Genomic DNA, 24,767 nt, shown 5'->3' on the forward strand with positions numbered 1-24,767 from the left:
GTGTTTTAGTGGATGTTTGTCTATTGTTTTTATGCTTGCTTTTGAACTATACGTAGTATGCAATATAAATAGAAGTTGGTGTAATACGTCCTTTTTTTTTAGCCCGGAAGACTTGTTGAATATTGGGACAAATCATTTACAACTTTTGGCGAGTTTAATGTGTTTGTGTGTTGTTGTATTTTTTATCTTCACGCAACTATTGTTAATCAATGGTATTTATCTTGAATTGACGACAACAATAAATAACTTAATTATGACATAATTTCTACCACGATGTAGAATTAGTTTGTTATTGTCGTTTTCAACTTTAATTAAAAATTAATTTCGTTTTTGTAATTAAACTAACGTCGTATTCAAAGGTTGCCGAGCCGTGCAACGCACGGGTGAGGACACTAGTTATATTTAACCCTACAGTTTATTTTAACAATTTATTTGCAACCAATAATTTTTCAGTCGATAGCGCAAGGTAACCTAATTCATCACAGCAGCACCGTTAACGAAACCCGCACCGTCGTACCCACCACCGTCGCTCTCAAACTCTCCGACAAAGCAAAATTCAACCTCCACTCTGAGCGAGAATGTCTTCAACGTTGCTTGAAGCAACTCGAGCAGCACACGAGGAAGTGGAGCGATTGGAGAGGGTAATAGTGAAGGATCTCCAGAATGAACCAACTTCCAACAAGGACCGTTTGTATCAGAGTCACCGTGTTCGGAATATGATTACTACTATCACTTCCACCACTGGACGACTTGTAAGATTCCATCTTTATTATATTAGGGTTTATCGTTTTCTATCGTAATTCGTAACACGTTTCTTTGTTTTCAGATTGAGATATATGATGATAAAGATAATGCAAGGAAGGATGAGATTGCTGCACTTGGTGGCCAAACTGCTACTGGAATCAATGTTTTTAGTGCCTTCTATGATAGACTCAAAGAGGTTAGTTAGCTTTTACTCTTTTTCAATTTCAATTTTCATTCTCCTTATTATTATTATTATTATTATTATTATTTTAGGTTTAAGAGGTTAAATTTCAAAATTGTTGCGGTTTTTAAGTGGAAAACAACTTTAATATTGGACTTTAGGTTATATAATTGGATTTGGTGGAAATGAGTTCTTGCATTTATATGTTTGAATCAATTGCGTGTCGGTAACAGATTTTGGTTATTTTGTGGTATGTGTAGATACGAGAGTATCATAGGAAACACCCAGCTGCACGTGTTGTTGACGCAAATGACGATTTTGAAGATCTTCTTAAAGAGGAACCTCGAATTGAGTTTAGCGGAGAGGTATCTCTCTCTCTCTCTCTCTCTCTCTCTCTCTCTCTCTCTGTTTGTGTGTGTGTGAATATGAGAGACTATTGATTGCTCTGGCTGAAATTAGACTTTGCCCTAGGCCCTAGCATGTGTGATGCATGGTTAAATATTGAATTTGGGAATTCTTCATATTTTAAGAATTGCAGTGGCAAGTCATTACGGTATTTGGATTCATCTCAAATCCTGCTCGTGCGCATTCGAAATGCAATGAAGAATTTCTTGTCTAAGGGGCCTATTTGTTCCAGAGAAAACATTTACATTGAATATGCATGAAGTCTAAAATATTATACTATTAAGAGAAACAATATCACGTTTGCAATACAATTTATGCTACTGCAGTTTTTTCGTGGTCACTGATTATGTGATAACTGTTTTCCAGGAAGCTTTTGGTCGATACTTAGACGTGCATGCGTTATACCAGCAGTATGTCAATTCTAAGTTTGGAGAGCCAATTGAGTATTCTGCATACCTTGATATTTTTTCTGAGACAGATAAGATTCCGCGCAAAATGAAAACAACCAGGTGAGTTGCATTCTCTATCTATCTAATATGTTGATCATTTGTCGGCATCCTAGTTTTGTATGGAATATGTACACTATTCTTCTTAATCCCTGTTCAATTCTACAGGCAGTACAGGGTGTACCTGAATAGTCTTTTGGAGTATCTAATATGTTTTTTCCATCGGACAGAACCCCTGCAAGATCTTGATAGAATCTTTTCAAAGGTGATTGATTTTATATTGTTTTGAACTTGTATCTTTTTTAGCATAATTTTAAGTCTCAATTTTCTCTTAGAATGGGATGTTTTGAAAATTTCCCTCCTAGCTCTGAATTTTTTGGTGCAGAAACTTCATGAATCTTTGTTTTAAACAACTTGCATTAGTTTTTTTTTTTTCTGAAAGTTGTCTCACTGAAATCCAGTGTTATGTTTGGGCAAACAACTTGCTTATAATTTTTGTCAATGCAGTCGACCATTTTTCTATATTTTTATGTGATTATAACAAGTTTAACCCATTTTTTATTCCAGTATGATTCCATTTTTATAACACTATATACTGAAGCAAAACAATTATGAACTAAAGGTAAAGAGAAAAAAAGGATACACACCATCAATGTAAACTAGTTTTACACTAACACCCAATAAGAATAGAGTGTGTGGTAGTTATTTTTAAAAGACACTTACAAAATGGGCATACATGACATGATGGGTTCCCATTGGAAGACAATATAAAACTATTTTACACAATCGGTGCATAGCCATTAAACTCAATTAAAACTCCACAAGTGTTTGCGGTCCACATAAATATTGAAAGACTGTGGACGGACCTCCCATCAAAATCTTTCATTTCTCCACAGCTTTGAATGTTATGTGTAACTAATTTTGAGCACTTTATTATTGATTTTAAGACTCTAGAAGATTAAATGCAGTTTTAGATAACCACTTATCAGTTTTGGAACTTCACCCAAAATCTTTAGTTCATCTACGTTAGGGCTGGCAATGAACCGAACCAACTCGATAATAATTCGGAACTCGATTCGACAAATAACTCGTTGAACCTGGTTCATGAACCAAATGAGCTGAACTTGAGCTGAAAATTAAGTTCGTTAAATAAATGAGCTGAACTTGAGCTGTATATAGTTCGACTCGGTTGGTTCACGAGTTGGCTCGATAATATATATATTTGGAAGTGAAGAGTTTTTTGAATGCTAAAATATGCAAGGACGTAACATACTGTCTCTAGTTTAAGTTTAAGCTCTCAAATTCACATTTTAATATGTCCCACATCGGACATTTCAAAAGAACCTGGAGGAACATCACTTTATAAAATAAGTTCATATGCGCGTTAATGAAGTCACCAAGGAAAAGCAAATGTATAATGCAAATTAAGCATTAATTACAGCTTCCATTGGTTGGCAGTTTAAGCTTTAAGGTGTAATTAAAAACTTCTTTGTTTTTAATTTAATATCTGCCTTATAACAAATTAAAATGGTAAAAAAACAATCTAAAATTGATTTTTGAATCATTTTATTTGAGCTAACGAAATGAACCTAACGAGTTGAACCGAGTTGGTCGCGAACTTTAAACGAGCCGAACTCGAGCTACGAAAAAGGTTCGTGTTGAACTCGAGTCGAGTTTCGAGCCGACTCAATTCTTATCGAGTCGAGTCGAGCTTAGACAAGTTCGACTCGGCTCGACTCATTTCCAGCCCTAATCTACGTACTAATGTCCTATAGTTTTGACAGTAGGGGTCCGGAAAGATATGTTAATTATTTCAGGAATAAAAAAAGTAAAGGAAAAAATGTCCCTGGAAAGCTTCTTTATTTTAAAGTGGACCGAAGTTAAATGCATATTTCTCTTTTATGGGAGGGAGTGTAGCTTTGTAAATTTTCAACTTTTTTAAAATAAAAATGGAGGGTGCTTTATCATATGCCTTCTCTTGCAGGAGAGAAGAGAACTGTAATTTTCTCCTATCTTAAAGCTTTCTGTGTCAGAAGTGATTGCATTGTTTACCTACTCGTTTTCTTGTGATTTAGTTGCACTTTTCTATTTTCTGGGATCTGATAATGTTGTGGCAGGTAACAACTGAGTTCGATGAAAATTGGGCTACTGGAAGGGTATTGGGATGGGAGAATGTCAATCAGGAGAATGGACATGTACCTGCTCAGCACACTGCAATTGATCTTGATTATTACAGCACAGTTGAAGAGCTTATGGAAGTGGGTCCTGAAAGGTTAAAGGAGGTAAAAAACTAAAAATTGAGGATTGTGTGTGTGAGGCATGAGTATTATAAAATTGAAGATATACACTTACTGGTTTTGTACTTGTACTTAGTTTGCGTGTGTATGTAACAAATACAATTCAAAATATTCGAAAACAATTGGAGTACTCAATTTGGATACATGGGTACAGATTTGGTAAAATAAGGGTGAGAGCAAAATATGGGATATTGGTTGAGATAAATGGGATATCTGAAGTTGTCACTGATGATATTTAAGAAAACGATGTGATTGGTACTGTTTAAGAAAATGATCTGAAGTTGTCACAGATGATATTTAAGAAAATGATGTGATTGGTACTGTTTACTTGTGATATCCATAGCCATGTTTAAGTTTTATATGATGTTGATTGTTGAATAACTTTCATATTGTAGTTTCATTAGGAGGTCTTTTGCTGTCATGTTGAACTGAGTTAAGCTCTTTTTATTTTTTTATACATAATGCTTGATTGTGTTTTTCATAATCTTTTATGCAATTTAGATGTTTATATAGAATTTAATTTCCTTATATATGTATATTTTTTAAAATTTATATTAATGCACCCATATCTTAGACTTTTAAGAACTCTATCACTACCATACCCTTATCCATGCAACATTGGTATAGTACAATACAATACAAGGATTTACCCTCCCTTTTTATAAACTTGAAATTCTTTCAATATTCATGAAGTACAAACATTAAGTATCTTTTCTTGCTAGTCATTAATTTTTTATTGATAACTGATTTATTCTTCCGCCTTTTGTCTTGATTTTTCATCTAGGCACTTGCTGCATTGGGACTGAAGACTGGTGGCACTGTTCAGCAACGTGCAGAGAGGCTCTTCCTCACAAAGGTGATTTTTACCCATTACCAGGGACATGGTTACACTTTTTTTTTTTTTGCGGTTTTCTTGGTCTTTTCTGTGGACGGAGTAGGAATGTAGGGATTATCTTTGCTGCAGTACCTCAAAACAAGTTCCATAAGATATGTATTCTCGCCTTTTCCTTCAAAGCTGATTGTCGTAAGCTTAGTCACGAACTGGGATCTCCAGATAGGCTCAAACCGTTCAAAACTAATTGAAGATGATTTAACTGACTTAAGCCCCCCCACCCCCACCCCCCCACCCCCCACAAAATAAATAAAATGCATAGTTACAATCCCTTGAAAGCCAGGTATTAGATAGATCATTGGGCCTTGAAATATTCTAAAATTTTATATGCTTTCTTGGTTCCTGATCATAAGTACCTACAATTATGAATTTGTTCAGGATATCATTATCTTGTAGGTTTTTAATGCTATGAAAACATTAACTCCTTTAATATTTGTGAAGTGATATTTCCACCATATGTTGTAGATCAAAATCAGTTAAACCCTTCACGCCCAATTTTCTATTTGCCTGGAAGATGCCCTGGTTGCCTGAATTTTGATTGAAGTTACTTTTTTTTCCTCTAAGCTATGACTGCATAATCTGTCTTTACAGCTCGAGTTAACAAATTTTCTCTCACTTTTTTTTTCTTTTCATGCAGCACACACCTCTTGAAATGCTGGACAAGAAGCATTTTGCCAAGGGGGCGCGTGGTTTAGAAAAAAATGGGGTAGCTGCTGCTCCACAACATGGAAATTTAAAAGAAATTGCATTAATGGAGGCCAAAATGAATAAACTGTGTGATTTGTTAGACGAGGTTAGCAAACGATGCTTCATTATTTCTTTAAGTTTAGTTCCTTTGATGATTTGAAATGCAACATTTTGGGCATATAAATTACTTTATCTATAGAAAATTCTTTGGTGTATAATGTTTATCATCTTTCTACAGACAATTACTCGAACAAAAGACAACATTGTAAAGAAGCAAGCCCTAACATACGAGGAAATCGAAGCAGAACGTGAGGAGGTGAGTTGAAGCAATTTATGAATCCTCTAAATTTTAGGGGACCCATACCATAGTGCATTACTGTGACATTAGTTTTTCACAGCACTGATTCATTTTTTTTGTCAAAGAATACACTTACCAATTATATTTTATATCTTAGACGGTTGACCATAATACATTAAAGGGAAATGTTAACTTGTGCCCTTGGGGCATAAGTTAAGAAGACAAATATAGAAAGTTTTTCTTGAAACTTGTGTATTCAATGTCTTAAAAGTTGCAAAAGTTATACTTTCAATGTAAAATTTATTTTTAATTTCTATTTTAATCTCCTTAACCTGTGCCCTTAGGGCACAAGTTAACATGACCCTACATTAAATGCACTTTACTTGTTTGCTTTTAACATCTGGGGGTTGGCTTTAATGAGGGACTAAGGTCCATGTGCAACAATTGATACTGTCATATGACGTATGCATTGTTTCTAGGTTCAAAACGATCTCCAAGACGCTTTGGTGCACTTCATTGCATCAATCATATTCATAGTTTATCATGGGTGTCCTGTACTTATATTTGAAGGGGATGTAGAACTGGTCTTGTATATATGGCCAACATTATTGAAGTTTTTTTTTTTGAGGGGAACATTATTGAAGTTGATAAATCCTTATTGTAACCAGAATTGTGAGTGTAAATTCATCTATAAAATAGGCTAATGCTTAAGCTATCTATGATGAGGTTGACCTTTTTCATTAACTTATTCTCATATTATTCATGATATGAGTTGCTTTAAATTATCATTGAAGCACACATGATGTTTTGAATTGTATGTGTGCCATGGGACTTAGCTTATGTGGTGGATGGGGAATATTCGTCCGGAAATGAAATTTGTTCTGAATGCTACCAATGAGACTTGATTACATGCTTTAGATAAAAGGTGTGCAGTTTTGGCTTGAGTATAACTGTGGATCTTTTACTTCTAGTTCTATGTTTCTGGATAGCGTATTCTGTTAAAGATTGCATTATCTGATTTCTAGGCTTTGATAAGGAGGGGTAAACATAAGTACGACTTGACCCAACAACAATACCAACAACAACCAAGCCTTACCCTCTAAGTGGGGTTGGCGATCTAATTACGCCATAATGTTCTATCATAAACCAGATTTTGGTTCAACTCATTAATCTCCAAAGGCTTTCCTAATAGTTTCTCTTAAAGTTTTTCTAGGTCTTCCTCTGCCTCTAGTGATCCGACTGTCCTCCACCTGAACGACTTGACCCTGCCACAATTATTATAGGAGAAAAAGTATTACTCACTGGAGAAGTTATTCTATGGCATTCACTAAAACCACCACCTTGAAAATATGGGTTTGAGAGGAGACAATTGTGGCATCAAATGTTAAGATGCACAAGAATTCAATCCTAGTTGATCGTTCCAAGTCACTATTCACTTTTTTTTTGCCTGTTTTCTTTGAAAAGTTTTCAGACAAATTGAAGCTTTTTTATTGCCATTGTTGTTCCGTGGTCTATATTAACAAGAGAGAAAAATAGTTTCAAGCTTTCATCTGTCCTCCTGATTCACATAACTCTTCATCTGTTTTTGCCAATTTACTTCTGCTCCTTTCTCTCTCAATTATTGCTTTATTTATAGTACATAATATTAAACATTCATTGCAGGAAGAGACTCAAGAGGACTCTGAAAGCGAAGATGACGAGCAGCAGATTTATAATCCCTTAAAATTACCAATGGGATGGGATGGGAAGCCTATACCTTACTGGCTGTATAAGCTACATGGTCTGGGTCAGGTATTATTTATTTGCAATTAAAATTTTAGAAATTTGAACTGTCGTTTCTTTTGCTGGATATATCTCAAGGGTTGGTTTTATTATTGTCTATTCACGAGTCTTGACAGTCCCAAAGTGGTGACTTACAAAATTTATCTCTTTACTAGAGGAGCAGATAAAAGCAAAAGGAAAAAAGCTATTAAAAGAAATTGTTGTTATTGTCCGCCTTTGCTTGTTGGCAGTATTGCATTAGATAGTTTCATTGACTTAATTAGAAAGTTAGGGGCTTGTTTATTTTATGATTCCTTATGGCTCTCATTATTTTGATCACTAAATAATATAATATGCATTTCAGGAATTTAAGTGCGAGATATGCGGAAACTATAGTTATTGGGGGCGTCGTGCTTTTGAACGACATTTTAAAGAATGGCGTCATCAACATGGGATGCGATGCCTTGGTATACCAAATACAAAGAACTTCAACGAAATTACGTCAATTGAGGTACGCATTTTGATCAGTTTTATAGCATGCATGTCATGATTACCAACTGAAATAATTTGACATCACCGTTAATCAAATATAGCATCCATTGGGGTATAACTTTATCACCTAGCATTAAAACTTTCTTGCATATACTGTATTTTGTGCTACATTTCACTAATTTAATTATGAAGTATATTTGACTGCATGGTCTTGGTCTATCAGTGATGTGTGTGCGGTATCTGTAATAGTATTTATTTCCTCTTCCCTGCTAAGAAAAAACTAGTTATCTACTTGTAATCACGGTTGCTATCAATACGCAGTTTGTTATTGTCCCTATCATATACTTTACTATGGCCGCAAGTGCGCGTTTAGTTTGTGTCTCACAAGTGCACGTTTAGTTTGTGTCTTACTGAAATCACATTTCAATAAGTACCTACACTTGCAAAGTGCTTATGGAAATTTTGAAACTCAATTTGCGGTTGTTAACTCTGAATATCTTTTCCGTTGGTCATATTTTGCAAAATATTTTGTGGGGGTGGGGTACTTCATTGTAGACTATCAAATATGTCGTACGACTGTTAATGGTAAATACTCCTATTCTCTTTCTACTAATTTATTCCTTTTATGCTGAGGATTTCATATCTTGGTCACAACAACCCTAGTGACAATATCTATTCGCTGGTCCTATTCAGATAATATGATCAGTTTTAAAAATGAAATTAGCGAGATCACCTCATGAAATTAGAATAAGAAACTTGAAAATACCAGTGCTGTTTCTCTCCAGTCCTTTACAAATAGTTTTGGACAAAAAAAACTATTTTTATGGTACCTTAAATGCTACTATTCTCTGTTGCAGGAAGCAAAAGAGCTTTGGAAGAAGATACAGCAGAGACAAGGAGTGAACAAGTGGCGCCCAGATCTAGAGGAAGAGTATGAAGACAAAGAAGGCAACATCTATAATAAGAAGACATATACCGATTTACAACGCCAGGGGCTGATATGAAAAGAAAGAATCTTCTTTCCAATTCTTCTTCTATTACTAAAAGGAGGGGGAGGGGAATCCTTTTTGTATCACCTATGAAGAGGAAGCAATTTGTTTTCGGCAGGGTTTTTAGGGGAATGGTTATATCTTAGCAAAATATTCATCCCTGCCGGGGAGAAGAGTGGGAACTGACAGAGCCAATATTTTGTGAATTGCGGTGCACTTTCTTAAATAACTTGTGAATTTGTGACTGATATCCTCTAACAAAACAGGAGAAGAAACAAAGATTCTTATCGCTGTTGCATTTTACCAATGATTATTGTTATAGGTTTCTGAGTGATATTAGCCAAACTAATGTCCTTCTTTAATGTAGATTTAATGGGATATACTTTTCTATTTGCATGTCAAGTTATGTTTGGAATATACTTTGCATGAACAATAAACAATACCTTAGAGAAGGGAGGGGAGCAAAATATCTCTTGATCCATTTTAGCTCCCCAACCAGGAATAGATGATTTGGATTAGAAGATTTAGAGAGTTGAGATCGTCATTTTTTAGAGAGTTGAGATCGTCATTTTAATGAACATTTCTATTGGGAGAGACAGACAGGTAATAATAAAATAATATTTACTATATTTTACGGGTTTATTTCTTTCTAAATAGAAGTATTCATTAAAGGGAGACAAGCGTGTTAGAAACGGGTATCTATGTTCGATTAAATTAGGACAGAACATAATTTTTGAAATAACCCTTGCAAGATTTGAGTCTTGGTCTCTTCTTCAAATTAGAGTTTGGGATCTTACTCCGTTAAAATTGATAATTTTTGTGAGGATTGAGTATCTCAATTGCTTTTGAATGCTAGTTGACCAATCAGCAGTGACATCTCATCAAATTAGTGACGTGGCCTTCATTAACTCGGTTGAAGGACCAAATTTTAAATTATTAATAATTTGTTGGCTGTTTGAAAAGACTAGTAAGTTCACGGATCAGACTTCAAATGAGTCATATTTGCATAGACCAAAGGTAATAAGCTATCATATTTTGTAAAAAAATAAATAAAAAATCCCATGTTAAATAAGTGCATTTAATTCCTTAAACTCAAACATTAAAAAATTAATTTACAGTATTTCGGAATAATAACATCAAGTATGAATAGAGATTATCTGTCATTTTTGTGAGCATGTTTGGGTAGATCACGGTTTGCGGATTTGTGATCTAGAACTTCAAATTCCAGAAGCAATCAGAAATGCCAAGGTTGTGGATTTGACAGATGCTAGTGGTTCATGGAATTTGAATATGTTGAATAAGAGCATTGTTAATGTCGTTGTCGTTGAGCATATTTTAGGAGGGAAGTTTGATTCTGAAGTTTTGAATTTTGCTTTAACTGATGTCTTTTCTGGTTATAGTTAGTTGGTTTCAAGGTCTTGGCTCATTTATTTTATCATGCATATAGAACCTTCAGTAGGCTTTCTTTGTGTTGCATGCTTCAACAAAGTAATCCTCTCTCCACCTCCTTGTGGTTGGAGCTCGTTTTCAGGACTTTATAATCTTAATTACCTTCACATATTATTTTTTCACCAAACATTTAAACATTCATCCTTATGGCAAAAGGAAAAAATAGTATATTGGAGATGTATGGTAAGATTTGATTATAGGAATTGAATGTATTTTGGTCACACATGTAAAGGACTAAACATTGAATATCTAAAGAAGGCAGTGAAAGGGAACAAGGTCCCCGGTCCATCAAATGAAGAAAATTCCAACTATAACACATGTTGAAAGAGTTAAAGCTTCTCCTAAGGCTCAACAGCCACTGAGCAAGTAAACACAAAGGACTTTGCAAGATTTTAAGACCTTAAAATCAATTTGGCAGAAGAAATAGAAGTATACATTAGTTAATTTCCATTATTATAATGATCATACTGCACCTTAATCCGAACCTTGAATTCCTGATACTCATACTGCACCTTCCTGCAATCCTTAACAAAGTCTGAACGTACTTTGTTCTTGCAGGGATCTCTCTGCATACTAAAATATGATTCAGGGTTCCTTAGGTCAATGGTGTGCTTCCGACAAAATGGAACCCACAAATCAGTAAAACTCGCTGCCTCTGCCATGGCCTCAAAAGTTATTAGCGACCCGCCGTCGTCAAAGACATAACAAGATAGTTTATCAACAGGATAATCTGCGGCGAGGATTGAAAGAATAGTATTCACAGTAACAAAAACCGGCCAAAGTCACCAGACGCCAAAGTCACCCAAGTGAAATCCTACTCACTATGCCTTTGTAATGTTAGTTCTTGTGACACATCATTTCTTTAACTCTAAATAAAGTCTGACCAAGAATCTTTTATAAGCATTGGAAAATTCTCGCCTTATTGTTGCCCAAAAGAGTTCTACCACTACAACATTCTTTGACATGAACTAAGACACCATGCATACACATTTGGAGATAGATACAATAAAAAAGTTATTCAAAAGCATAAACTTAGTGAAGAGATTATAGAACAGGGAGTGGACAACCGTACCGTAAAGAGGCCATCATCCTGCAGTGCGAGGGAAACCCAAAAGCAAAACTTTGAAGAGAAGAACATGGGAAGCAATGTCAACAACTTGTTTCTACTGTTGGTTAATAAGATTTTTGTTTTTCACCATTTCCTATTAGGTAGATAGGCCACCAAAGTCAGAGAAAGAAAGGACCACTAAAAGGTGTAATCTGATTAAGAGATGCGATAATTAATTATAAGCACGCATGTATAGCTACAGCATGAGTGGCACTGTTATTTATAGAAAACAAGCTAAACAACACAACTCAACAATCATGAAAAATGTAATTTCAAAATGACTATCATCAGTCATAAACAATAAATAACTATAGTTAAGATTAAGATTAAACAAAATAATAAAAAAATAAAAGAGGAGTTGCGATACATCATTTTCTGAGTAGCATGCTAGAATCATTCATCCAGCAACAGCTAAAGCCAATAAATAAAAGCAGCGAAAATTCAGATTTGTAGTTGTGCATCATTGAGAAGATGAAGTTGGCTTAGAACAGAACCCCTAATTGTTTGATAATCTTCGGGTGGGATTTGAGGTGCTATCTATTTATGTGAATTGAAGCTCACACTTTCCTTGGCTCCATAATTTATGTGAATTGAAGCTCACACTTTCCTTGTGATGAAAGACATTGCATTTGGGGGACAAACTGCGGATGCATATCACCACTTCTTCGCCACAGCAGCCTCCGAACTGACAACAATTAAATAAAATAAAAATCACACATCTGAGGCAGCAAACAAAGATAAAACAACGAATGGTGTTATAAAAGTTAACAAACTAACAAACCTTATAATGAATCACAAGAGTGTGAAGAGAGAAGCAGGCGGAGACGAATTTGTTTAACCAATCACAAGAAGAAGAAGAAGAAGAAGAAGAATATTCGTCGTCCACAATTGTAAGCTCCATATGAGTTAAATTGAGAAATTGAGTAGTGTATTGATGTTGTAGTGTGACTTGTGTGCGAAGAAAGTTCACGTTGTAAAACAAGTTCAATGGGAAACAAGAAGAAACGGAGGAAGAAGAGTCAGAAATGTGGGCTTTGAGCAAATTGGGGAAGGGTTTTAACATATCTGCTGTAGCAGCAGCATTATGATCATCAGCTGTAACATTTTTGATGAGTAAATCCTCAAGAAGTGGACATACGGAGAGAATCTTAATAAGAAATTGAAGCTTTAGAAAATGAACCCTTGTGAAATGGAGTTTTTTGAGGTTTGGCAAATTAGTACCAGACCTATGAACATAGTCAATAGTTAGGGCCCCATTCCCATTCAAGTTCAAAACAACAAGAGTTGAACACATTAGAATGGAATGAGTCAAGTAAATGGGGGTAGTGGGAGAATGCTGCAAAAAAGTGAGATTGACATGTTCAACTTTCTTTAATATCGCAGGGTTAAGCCAAGACTTTAACGAATTAGTGTTGGCGAAGGGAGACGCAGACAAAAGAGTTAAAGTTTTGATGGGTTGGCATCGGCGAAATATAAGGTAGTTGACCACGTCAGAATAATGAATATAGGCGTCTTTGTCTCGATGATCATCCTCCGTGTCGTTCAAGTTGATATCAAGAATTCTTTGATAGAGTCGTCTCCAGCGCCTTGAGAGACAGGATGTTGCAAAGATTTGTTTTGTAGGCAAAAGAGAGAGGATGTGACATCGTAGCTCGACGGGTAAAGCGCTGATTATGTCTGCTTTAGGCATTGTTAACCAGACTCGATTCCATCGCTTTGAGAGAAGACTTGTGAGGGCTATTTGTGAGGAGGGCAAAAAGGAGAGGATGTGATGAATTAATTCATCTGGTAAATTGCTGATTCTATCTCTTGTTGGTGCCATATATATTGTTGATTGAATTGAATGAATCGATCGATAAGGGAGGGAGGTTAGGGTTTAAGTTTCTTTGTTGATTGGATTGAATTGAATCAAAGAAGAAGAACAATTTGATGAATTGAATATTGGATTGAATTGAATCAAAGAAGAAGAACTCGATCGATAAGGGAGGTTCTCTCTGGCGTTAGGTTAGGGTTTCAATCGTTAGGTTACTGACTGCAATAATTGTAGTGGATTTCAACCAAGTTTCAGACTTAAATAGTTACTCTTTGGATCCTGCTGGGTTTGTGCGGGCTGAATTCCTGATAATTGGACATGGAATTTGCTCTTTAGGCCCCTACCATTTGCTAACAAGCACCTCCAACTACGTTTTTTTCTTGGAATGGGACAACTAAAGAATAATTGAAACTCAATTTGAAGGATTGGAGCTCTTGTTACGTCAACTCACTCTCATATTTCATAATGTGAATCTTCTATTAAGCTTGAATGTCGAAAATGTAGAGTTAAATTTGTTGTTATCATTAATCTCATAACCATAAGTCATCAAACTTCTTTTATTTTATATTTCAGTATTTATTTTCATTTACCAATACACTAACAAAAGTGTGCTTCCGATAAAATGTCGTATTTTTAAGGCATATTGAGAAATCTTCAACAAATTCAGAGGCTTAAGCCAAATAAAATAAAGTAAAATAGGGGCCTAACATCAAGAGACACAGTTCCTCTTTACGTAGTCGTGGTGATGAGAAAACGATTGATAAACGAAATGTAGTAAAAAAAACAATTTGCTTTGAATCTAATTCTTCAAGTCAAACTCTCAAATGTTTTACATATATATGTTAGATTTTTCTGGTTAACAAAACGAAGAAATATAAAAAAAAAAATCTCCATATAAAAAATACAAGATTTTTTTTTGAAGGAAATATAAAAAATACAAGATATATAAATATTAATATACCTCTAATAGCTCTAAATTTAAATATTTTTTTTGTTGAGTAATTATGATAAATTTAAATAAAATTTTAGTTCCTCCGATTATATTGTTTTTTGTTTTTTTTTTTTGTTGAATTTAGTCCTTGTAAATTTAAAAAAATTTGCTCTTACTATATGCCATTGGCTTATTGAGACACATGGCGTGAGTATATTGAATCACATATGACGTTAATGATTAAAAAAATGGTTTGTCTAACATGTTTAAGCAACTAAAAGTAAAAAAATAATATTTATAACAACAATTATTTATTATAAAGTTACGTATTTAATATTAAATGCACAAGTTTCAATACAAATTTACTATTTTAAACTTATTATCATGTGCAAATTTAGACAAACTGTGAGTTTATTTAGACAAATTGTCTAGTATCTAGTGCATGCTACAACCATACACCACCCATAAGGACATATGGTAATTATTACAAGCATCTAAAGCTTACCCTTGAAATTTAAATTTAATTAGCACTTCTCATATTCATTACCGTAACTAACAAGTGACTTGTTTGTCCCATATAAACCTTCTTTATGGATCTCCAGTCACAAATGTTGAGTTTCCATCACTTGTCGTTTTCAGTGGCATATTCTTATTTCCCTTAGGCTATGTTTCGATTGGTGGGATGAGATGGAATGGGATGGAATGAAATTGAATAAAATTATGTTCCATTATTTGGATTGTAAAAAACATGATGGAATGGAACTCAACTCAATGGTATCTATTTCATCTTATTCCATCACTTACACTCAATTTTGTTCCCCTCCAATTTGGGAGGTATGGAATGGAATCACTAATCATCTCTTCTTATACTTGTAAAATTACTCTTTTGCCCTTTTAATCTTCTTTGCAATGCTTTTTCTTGAGAATATTTTTTTCTCGTGGTCTGTCTTCCTCTTCGCCCCATTCCTTTTTCTTCTCCACCAACAAATGTATTTTTTCTTCCATTTTTCTATTATGTTTAATGAAATGTTCCCCAATTAATAAAAAAAGTAACAAATATGATTTTTACTTTGTGCTTCCCTTTTGTCTCTCTTTAACTCATTTTAGTACCCATTTTTTCTTTTATTATTTTCATTGCACTTGTGTTACATGATTAATTACATCGTGCTATGCCAATTCTTGTCTTGAAAGATAATCTTTATACTAACAATTTAGAGTTCTTAGAAATAGCCTATTTCAAAATTCTCTCCTCTAAAGATGTTCACCTCAACAAAATCCTACTTGGCATTAGTTCCAAAAAATTTCTTCTTATTTTTAATACAAGCTTAATAATTATAATTATTATTAAAAACCGTTTTTTATTTAACATTAAATTGTACTTTTTTTTGAGAGAAACCTTAAATTGTACATAAAATATATAGTTGGTTACAAACAAATAATTATTAATACAATTATTGTTTCGATTAAAATTTATATGTTACATTAAAAAATTGGCACGTTACAATCAAATAATTATTAATATAATTATTGTTTTGATTAAAATTTATATGTTACATTAAAAATCTGCACGTTACAATCAAATAATTATTAATATAATTAGTATTCGATTAACATTTATATGGTACATTAAAAATTTGGTAGGTTACAAAATTAAAATAAATAACTTGAATAAATTATATTTTGAATTTTTGTCCGTTACACTATTACAGTAACGTACTAATTGAAAATTTAATTGTAGTGATTAGTTTTTAAGGTTATATAATTAATATTTATTCGTTACAAAATTATATTACTTAATATTAATAATATATTATTAAATTTCAAATGTTATGAAGTTAATTTTTTGTAGGTTACATGAAATATAATCTAATTGTTTAATGCATATTTTATAATATTAACGACGTTGATAATGTTAATTTTAAAACGGTCAAATTAATAATTAATAGATATTAATCGTTATGGTACTATTTTTCTATATAAATAGGAGCGCCTTTGGGTACGAATACACAAGAATCACAAAATATAGTTCTTATTTTTATATTCTTTGGTTCTCTCATAACTATATTCTAAGTTATTTCTGTAATTTTTTCTATTGCAAAGAAAAATGTCTACGAAACACGACTTCATCTCTGATGTTTCGCCAAGAAAACAATCGTGGACATTGGTTGTGAGGTTGTTCGTGCTTGGTTTGTTCAAGACTACAAAAATAAAAAAAACTACCGTTTTCCATGGAGTTGGTTCTAAAGGATCGAAAGGTACTTTTTCCATATCCTTTTTGTTTTTTGTTTTTTTTTTAATTTTTTGTTTAAAGTATAATGTTTTAATCTTTGTCATCTAGGGTGATCGAATTGGTGCGTCTATACGATGAACATTGATACAAGTTCAAAGAGCATCTCCAAGAGGGAATGGTGTTCACGATTTCCTCATTCGATGTTGCTTGCAACAATGGTTCGTATCGACCATCACACATCGAATACAAACTGAATTTCACAATCAACACAAAAGTCAAACTATCTAAAATTGCTTTGGTCCCAACAAACGTGTATTCGTTTACATCTGCACCTGATACCTGATGTAATTGGAGTCATGACTGGAGTGTGTGTTTAATGAGAATATCAATGAGACAGTGGAAAAATTAAGATGAATGTCATTGAACTGGAGTCAAATGGGTAAGCTTGATTTTTTGTAAGTGTATTTTTTAAAACATGTATTATGGTAGTAATTAATATTTGTATAGCCTTTGACAATTTTGAATAGGTATCGCGTTAAATGTACTCTTTTTGGAGAGTATGTTGAAGAGTTGAACTCTTTTCTATCTTTTGGTGAATCTCAAAATGTTGTTGTTGCCATTATGTTGGCAAAAATTAAATTGTTTCAAGGTAATAATTTATAACCATCAATGTAATTGTTTGGTTATATATATTTTTATCATTACAATAATTTTGAACCCCCATCCCTACCCCTTTTCTAACTACTTGAAAATTTTAGTGTTAAGTTACCTAACATTTAAGATATTATATATTGATGTAGTTGGTGTCTTGACTAAGATGGATTTTGTTTGAATGAAGACGCCAAATCAATTATATTAAAAATCCTTCAAGCACAAGATGTGCCTAACAAAGGAAAATACAAAGTTCGAGATGCATAGATGTAAAAGAACCAAATCATGAGGTAGAATAACCAAGACAAGTAAATGGATTATTCTAGCAACATTGCAACTCAAAATACGAACCTAATTTCTTAGCATTTTGCCACCACTAAATGAGAATTGTAAATTTATCTAACAACACCATAAACGGGTTCTTGTGACAAAAATGTAAGAATTTATGTCTTTCCAAATAATCCAAATGCAAGTCAACAAAATCAACTAAAAACTAAAATAAACCTTTTTTTGAACCGTTGAGAATCATTAAGAGTACTCTCGCAGGAATTAATGGGAAGAACACAATAATTATCCAACCATTATAGAATATGATGTCAAATATTATCGAAGAATTCACACTAAAAATAAAAATGATTAACATTTTCCTCTTTCTCACACCTGTCATAACATAAAAATGAGTCTATATTTAAAATGCTCCATCAAGTTAAGTCATCCTTTGTTAGATTCAGTTATTCAAGAGTCTCCACGAAAAGAGAGAGAGATTTAGAGGAACTACTTTGTTCCCAATGAGATTTTCTTAGAGCCATAGGTTCACTATGCTCCACCTGCATCATCTTATGATATACCCCTTTGTCAGGGTACCTTTCACCACGATCAACTTTCCATGTTCACTTATCAATGACGCTAGCCTTAAAAAAATGTTGTCCAACAAAGAACAACAATATATCCCCTGCACTTCCTTCCAAGAAAAATTCTATGACATCGTCTCAACCCCATCCAACTCTAACCTACGCATCTCCTTAAATGGCACGGAGTTATTTTGAGATAACTAAAAAAGTCTTCTAAATATATTACACAAAGGACCACTCTACAACCACGAATCATGGCAAAAAAGTGTATTTTTCTCATTACTCTCCACTATCGTCAAGTTGTCATCAAACCAATTTCAAATTCCCAATCTCCGCCCCTATTTTAGCACTATGGAAGTGTTTATACCACATATACGCCTAACTGTCCCCACTCTTCACATGAACTCCCTCCAACCTATTCTAATATGCTAAAACTTTAAACCGCAAACTCATTGATCCATATTAGCATCCAAAACAATTCACTTAACAAAGATAAGTTAAAATTCTGCACTATACGAACCTCCAAGCAACAACTATATCGACCAAGAAACACCTTATCCCACTTAACCCAATTGACTTTCCTAGCTTCCACACTCCCTCCACACTAAAAATAATAAGGATTCAATAAAAGAAATTATACTTAAGTGAGCCTTTAAGAATGAAAGAAATTAAACCAACTCTTGTGGGTATTGAAAGAGAATACAAAGATACATTACAAGAACATTGAATTGAATTTGAATGGGTGAACCTAATTTGTTTTTATTTTTTCATTTTAAATATATAACACATTATAATATTTAATTATTATTTTAATTATTTTTCAATTAATTTTGAAGATATATCCGTTTGAATGTACTATTTTTCTATCTTCAAGGAATTTAAAAAGGCGACTCCGATAAAAATAGTTATATCTTTATTTTTATATCACTATTTTCACTCTCACAAAAATAGTTATATCTTTATAAAATTTAACCTTTTTGGTCTCAATAAACAGTGATTTATTGTTTCAATTTTAAATATGATGATAAAGTACAACATAATGTCAAAATTATGGAATGAAATCAAACTAAAAAAATCAAATAATATTTGAAAAACCTATTTTTGTGTACAACATAATGTCAGGTCAATGGTATATCGATGTAATTTTTATGGATTTCTTTCAAAATGTCAGGCCTGATGCTTTCATACTTAGATTTTTTTTTGAGAGAATACTTAGATAACATTTAAGCTATACAAATATAATTATTTAGGAAAGTATAATACATTTTACATAATAGTGTTTTTTTTTTTAAAAATAAGGGTAAAATTGGAATAAAAAAATTATATTTCATTTCATTCCGTCTCATTCCCAAACAATGGAATGACAACTCCGTTTCATTCCGTCATAAAATATCAAAACAATGAAATATAATCTCTATTCCATTCCGCTTTGTTCCACTCCATTCCATCTTATTCCATTCCGCTTCGCTCGTTTCCATCAATCCAAACTTAGCCTTAATTTTTCTTATTAGGGGTTTTGTATTTGGATCCTCTAAATTCACAAATATTGACTATGGCATCTTTAAGTCAATTAACCTCATCTTTAAGTCTATAAAAATAAACTCGGATTTCACGATACTTTTATACAAGTGTGTTTAATTTTTTTTTTGAGGAAGTGTGTTTAGTTGTCTACTAAAAGACGACATATTCATCAATAAGATAAATCTACTTATATATCTATTCTGCATTTATATTTAATTAACATCATTGTGAAATCAGGTTTGGTTTGAGGGTAGATGGGTTTGACAATAGCATAAAAGCGAGCATTTATACTAAGAACAAGTCCAGCATTGGTTCTCTCCAAAACAAGGTAGCCACCGGTCATTAACACCTTCCCAGGAGCAGAAGCAACCACCCAGTTAATATCAATTAAGTTTAGTTGATTCCACAAATGAAAATTGATAAGGTTGTGTGATTGATGAATGAAAACAACTTACACGGCCATTGGTATATTGTGACGTGATCTTTCTTCACTTAAGATAACAAAAATGGTTATTATTCAAATCTCAAGAGGTGAATATGTAGCATCAGGGTATACCTAATGTCAGTGGCGGAGCCATAAATTTTATAGATTCTGGGCAAAATTTTAACCGCAAATTCACATGTGACATAATATATAAATAGTCATAAATCGAAATAAAAAGACGTTCGTCATTTTGTCAACAAAGATACAATTTACAATAAGAGAAATGAAACATAACATGCCCAATAGTGTGTTATGCTAAATAAAATTAGGAGGTAAATGCCCTTTCTGAAATCTCTTTACGGTGAATGTTTGAATAATATCAATATCATCAAGTGACTTGAATATCTCCCGCTCGGTGTAACATATCATCAAGTCATTGAAACACACGTCGTTGATCTTGTTGGTAACAATTCTTTCTCACGGGCTTATAAGATTATAGTAATCAATTTCAAATTCCAACTATAACACATGTTGAAAGAGTTGAGGCTTTCCCTAAGGCTCAAAACTCAACAGCCACTGAGCAAGTAAACACAAAGGACTTTGCAAGATGTTAAGACCTTAAAATCAGTTTGGCAGAAATTTCCATCATCAGATAGAAATATGCACTGATAAATTTTCGGTATATGGTTCCCTAATGTTCATTATTGCATTCAATTTTATTGTACTTAAAACAACGCATATCCATTTTATTCATAATGTAAGTAAGAAACTTAGAAGTTAGAACAACAGAAGTTTCAGTAGTATCCATCTCCTATATCCACAATATATCTCATACTCAATGACTTTCATGGTTTTATATGGCTCCTAAATTTCCTTTGATGAAAGAATAAATTAGAGAATGTTCTTTCTGTTTGAAAATTTTACTTTCTATACCATTGATATAAAAATGTATCTTAACTTTCTATACCCATTGATATAAAAATGTATTGGTTGATCGATATATTGATATGGTCTTGCAAAATATGTTGTGTACAATGGATTGAAAACTACATTGTCCACCCATATATGACTTAAACAATAGGCATAAATTCAAAAGGAATAACAGAGATTCATTAAAACCAAAAATACTTTGATGTTACTATTGCAGTTTCATATAACATGAAGTTGGGAATAGTGAAATTATCACACAATCGTCCAACAATTCAGCCATACAACACTTGTCAACGTAAATGAGGTAAACTTCATTAAAACAATAAATCCTAACCGCGGTTGATTTCTATCCCATTACCAGCAAACAATGAATGGTAACTAAAAGCTCTAAACAACCAAAAAAAACTGCTACTTACAATTGCTACTTCAAAAGTAATCACTAGAAAATCAAGGAAATTGGAATGACCCTCCAATTTGACTATAACCAGAAGAAGAATGAATAGCAAACCATAGAAGTGATATAGTGATTGATATCAAAGCTGCTCAGACAAAAACAATGGTTGGTGTTCTACCTCTCCTGCCCAAAAGACCTTTTGCAAATGGATATAAATGAGTCAATACCCAAAAGCTGAAAAACACACCTCCAACTAAATTACCTCATCGATGATTGTCACTGTATATAGTCCTACAAACCGCAACTCCAATTGCCATTAAATTAACCATCATTATTATGACTGGCAGAATCATCAACGAGCTCCATTTGATGATGTAGAGGTCAATGTACTCGTCGCTTTGACGATTTAGATGTCAAAGTAAATGAGATCTCAATGCCAGCTATGACCTTCAAAAGACCTTGAAGAACGGCCGCGAAATGGGCACTTGTGCCTCCAATCAACCAGAATTGCTCGTTCCTCCACCATACTTCGAGTCCGATACCAGACCACTTGATCTTGAGAACAGAGAGAAGAATAAGTGTCACGGTAATTCCCAAGAGGTGAACTAAGAAAGTCCCTTGAAGGGATTGGACGATGGACTGACCAGTAAAAAGCGAAAGAGCCGGGAGGAAGCAATAAACGATGAAGAAGAATTAAGTCAATGGATATATTCCGACATTCAGATAAGCAATCCTTTGCAAAAATTTCAGTCTAGAGTTGGCCAATAGAGAATTGTCCCGCGAGAAGAATATCTCGACAGAGCCAGTTGCCCACCGAAGAACTTGATGAAGCCTGTCGGTCAGATTGATTGGAGCAGCAAAACTTGCTGCCTCTGCCAATGGCCTCGAAAGTAAGAAGCAACCCGCCGTCATCAGAGACATAACAAGATAGTTTATCAACAGGATAATCTGCGGCAAGGATTGAAAGAATAGTATTCGCAGTAACAAGAGGTGACTCTTTCTCCGGATCTGCGGTCGACACAAACAGATTTGCCGGTTGGATTGGCTGGACTGGGAGTTTCAAACTTCTCTTTCAAAATGTTAAGATCAGCAACACGGTTTATCGGAAAGAGTTTAGGGAGCTGATCAAAAGCCAAGAGAATGCAAACCAGGTTTCGCAAACAACAGACATGCCCCATAGCCACATTGCATGGTCATTCGGAATTCGCACCCTCCACTTTAGGAAGAAAACAAGAAGCACCATCCGAGCTAATATTATGAGCCTGAATGTTGAAAAAAAAAAAGAAATTGTCAAAATTAAGACAATAAAACCAGCAGCAACTAGGCAAATAGAACTAACAAAAATCAATAGAAGGAAATAGTAAAAAATTATGAATCAGAAGATAAGAAAAACAAAATGAAATGGAACATGTTAGTTAATGTATAATTGATATGTTTTAAAATAAATTTTCTGTAAAAAATAATAATCGTTGTCATTGTTCATAAAAAGTTGTTCTTTGAGAAACTTACTTACTAAAACCTCAAAGCATAAAACCAAATTCCAATTGAATATAAGATATTAGAGACTCCAACTAGATTTAAAATTATCACCATCTAAAAATATTTCATCAAAATATCAATGAAAAAATGGGATCCGAAAAAATTCATATGCACAAGCAAGGGAGATAAAAAATGTAATCATACCGATAAAGGTTCAGAATTGCAGCAGGAATATTCACTTTCCGGTCAACGGCCTCCACGGCTTTTCTTCGAAAACAATAGGGTCACCCCCCATCCAATCAGAACCGGAACTAGAACTAGCACCATTCCCATAATCTTTAGGCCATATAGCATTTCCATATCCATAGGTCCCTTCTTTAGTCTCAAGCAAATATTGAGCATCAAATTCATTGGTTTGGCTTCTCGCTGATTTCATCTTCGGCAACCTGTAATGTCATCATCCAGAAACACATTAATTAATCACCAATAGAGTTTGTTTATATAAATGTAAAGGATTAATCTTTAAAATAGCACAGCAACAACATAATAAAAGACCGGAATTTATTTCGAAGACACAAACCAAATAAAACCATATGTGGGTGTATAAGTTATTATTATATAATAAAAATTGAAACTTTAAAGAAAGTTTGGTTAAAATGAGTCCAAGTACAGATCAAGATTTAGTCAAAAACAAAAATGTTGGAAAACCGAACAATCACACAGACCCAACAGAACATAACTACAAAATCTCATTGACTCATAGTACTAAACAAAAAAAACAAAGCTGGCCCAGAAACATTAAAAAAGTTGTTGGCCGTTAACTTCACTTTGACGCGGCAACCACCGAGTTTTCAGGTGTTCTTTTCCACGTGGCAGTACTGTGCTAGTGACTAAATAGTCCTTCAACAAAGAAATTCCAAAAATAGTTTCTGTCCTATGTTACTCAAAATAATTTGTTACTTTAAAATATTTCGTTAATATTTCAATTTTCAAATATTATGTTTTTTTTTAAGGAAATTTTCAAATATTATGTTGATTAATGAAATATGCAATCAAAAATTATTTTAAAATTTCAATACATTAAAAAACTATTGTACTTATATGTTACATATTCAAGAACTAAAATTATTATTTCTCTAAAACTTAGCTAAAATAGGTTCATAAATTCTATCTCAACCAGCAAAATTGTCGGAATTGTTAGCTGAAAGTCCTAAGTTTGAACCTGACTCTCCCACTTATACTTATGTGTATGAATTTAAAATGACTATTGTTATTTCGTCTGTCTATTAAAAATATAGAGAGAGACCGTGGAATATGTCTCCAAAAATAATTACTTCCGGCAAGAGAACTTAAAAAACCAAATTAACTTTAGTATTTTGTGTTAAACTAAATTATTTTAAATGTATAGCACTAAACTGAATGAGTATATTCCTACATTAATAACGTTGATTGAATATTTAAAGTCTCAATTGATTACATTCCTTTTTAATCTATATCAATATATAAATAAAATACACCATTTATAGCTGGATTTTTTCTTTCCAATTTTACTATTTTATTTAAATTATTTTACCATTTTTATTTAAATCTTCGTTAAAATAATTAGTTAAATCCCATTAAAATAATAATAATTGGACGAACAATTCACAATCATAAAATCAATACAGAAGACTATGAAAATCTTATTTTGACTTTATATAAAAAAAAGTTATTGTGTTTCGGTGTAAAATTTCTTTTTAATTTTGGTCTTGACTTCATTATATTTTACAACTTAATCCTTCCTTGGCCCTTGCT

The 24,767-nt window shown here is 33.2% G+C and overlaps 2 protein-coding genes and 1 pseudogene across 6 annotated transcripts; 1 reads left to right on the top strand and 2 right to left on the bottom strand.

Moving 5' to 3' along the window:
• The first annotated feature begins 425 nt into the window (after window positions 1-425).
• ATO (splicing factor-like protein) lies at window positions 426-9,607 on the top strand. Its single transcript, XM_085755078.1, has 12 exons — window positions 426-752; window positions 827-940; window positions 1,186-1,290; window positions 1,697-1,839; window positions 1,945-2,041; window positions 3,894-4,058; window positions 4,858-4,929; window positions 5,603-5,758; window positions 5,891-5,968; window positions 7,613-7,741; window positions 8,076-8,222; window positions 9,061-9,607. Exons 1-12 carry the CDS (start codon window positions 579-581, stop codon window positions 9,205-9,207), a joined length of 1,527 nt encoding a protein of 508 aa, XP_085611204.1. The 5' UTR covers window positions 426-578; the 3' UTR covers window positions 9,208-9,607.
• Window positions 9,608-10,809: 1,202 nt separating this feature from the next.
• Window positions 10,810-13,788, bottom strand: LOC146941311 (FBD-associated F-box protein At2g26860-like). Of its 4 annotated transcripts, XR_015032321.1 has the most exons (4): window positions 12,531-13,788; window positions 12,117-12,434; window positions 11,714-11,843; window positions 10,810-11,609 (listed from the first exon to the last, which is right to left on the bottom strand). XR_015032321.1 is itself a non-coding variant. In XM_085755079.1 (2 exons), exons 1-2 carry the CDS (start codon window positions 13,569-13,571, stop codon window positions 12,291-12,293), a joined length of 1,185 nt encoding a protein of 394 aa, XP_085611205.1. In that variant the 5' UTR covers window positions 13,572-13,788; the 3' UTR covers window positions 10,810-12,290. The 4 variants fall into 4 exon arrangements, 1 of the variants encoding a protein (XP_085611205.1); XR_015032320.1 differs by having other exon boundaries at window positions 10,810-11,843; XR_015032319.1 differs by having other exon boundaries at window positions 11,714-12,434.
• Window positions 13,789-21,413: 7,625 nt separating this feature from the next.
• LOC146941312 (cellulose synthase-like protein D2) lies at window positions 21,414-23,553 on the bottom strand (annotated as a pseudogene). The gene is made up of 2 exons (XR_015032322.1): window positions 23,178-23,553; window positions 21,414-22,756 (listed from the first exon to the last, which is right to left on the bottom strand). The product of XR_015032322.1 is annotated as a cellulose synthase-like protein D2 (transcript).
• Between the last annotated feature and the right edge of the window lie 1,214 nt (window positions 23,554-24,767).

This window comes from Medicago sativa, chromosome 3 (assembly GCF_051527215.1).
Source record: "Medicago sativa cultivar Bolivia chromosome 3, Bolivia_mono, whole genome shotgun sequence".
Taxonomy (NCBI): Eukaryota; Viridiplantae; Streptophyta; class Magnoliopsida; order Fabales; family Fabaceae; genus Medicago; species Medicago sativa.

Excerpts from the sequence above, each read along its gene's own strand:
- ATO (XM_085755078.1), top strand. The coding sequence starts at position 579 with ATGTCTTCAACGTTGCTTGAAGCAACTCGAGCAGCACACGAGGAAGTG. Across the intron at positions 7,742-8,075 it reads AGCTACATGGTCTGGGTCAG|GAATTTAAGTGCGAGATATG; the intron begins GTATTATTTATT and ends TATGCATTTCAG. Across the intron at positions 8,223-9,060 it reads ACGAAATTACGTCAATTGAG|GAAGCAAAAGAGCTTTGGAA; the intron begins GTACGCATTTTG and ends TCTCTGTTGCAG.
- LOC146941311 (XM_085755079.1), bottom strand. The coding sequence starts at position 13,571 with ATGGCACCAACAAGAGATAGAATCAGCAATTTACCAGATGAATTAATT. Across the intron at positions 12,435-12,530 it reads CTCTTGTGATTCATTATAAG|TTCGGAGGCTGCTGTGGCGA; the intron begins GTTTGTTAGTTT and ends AATTGTTGTCAG.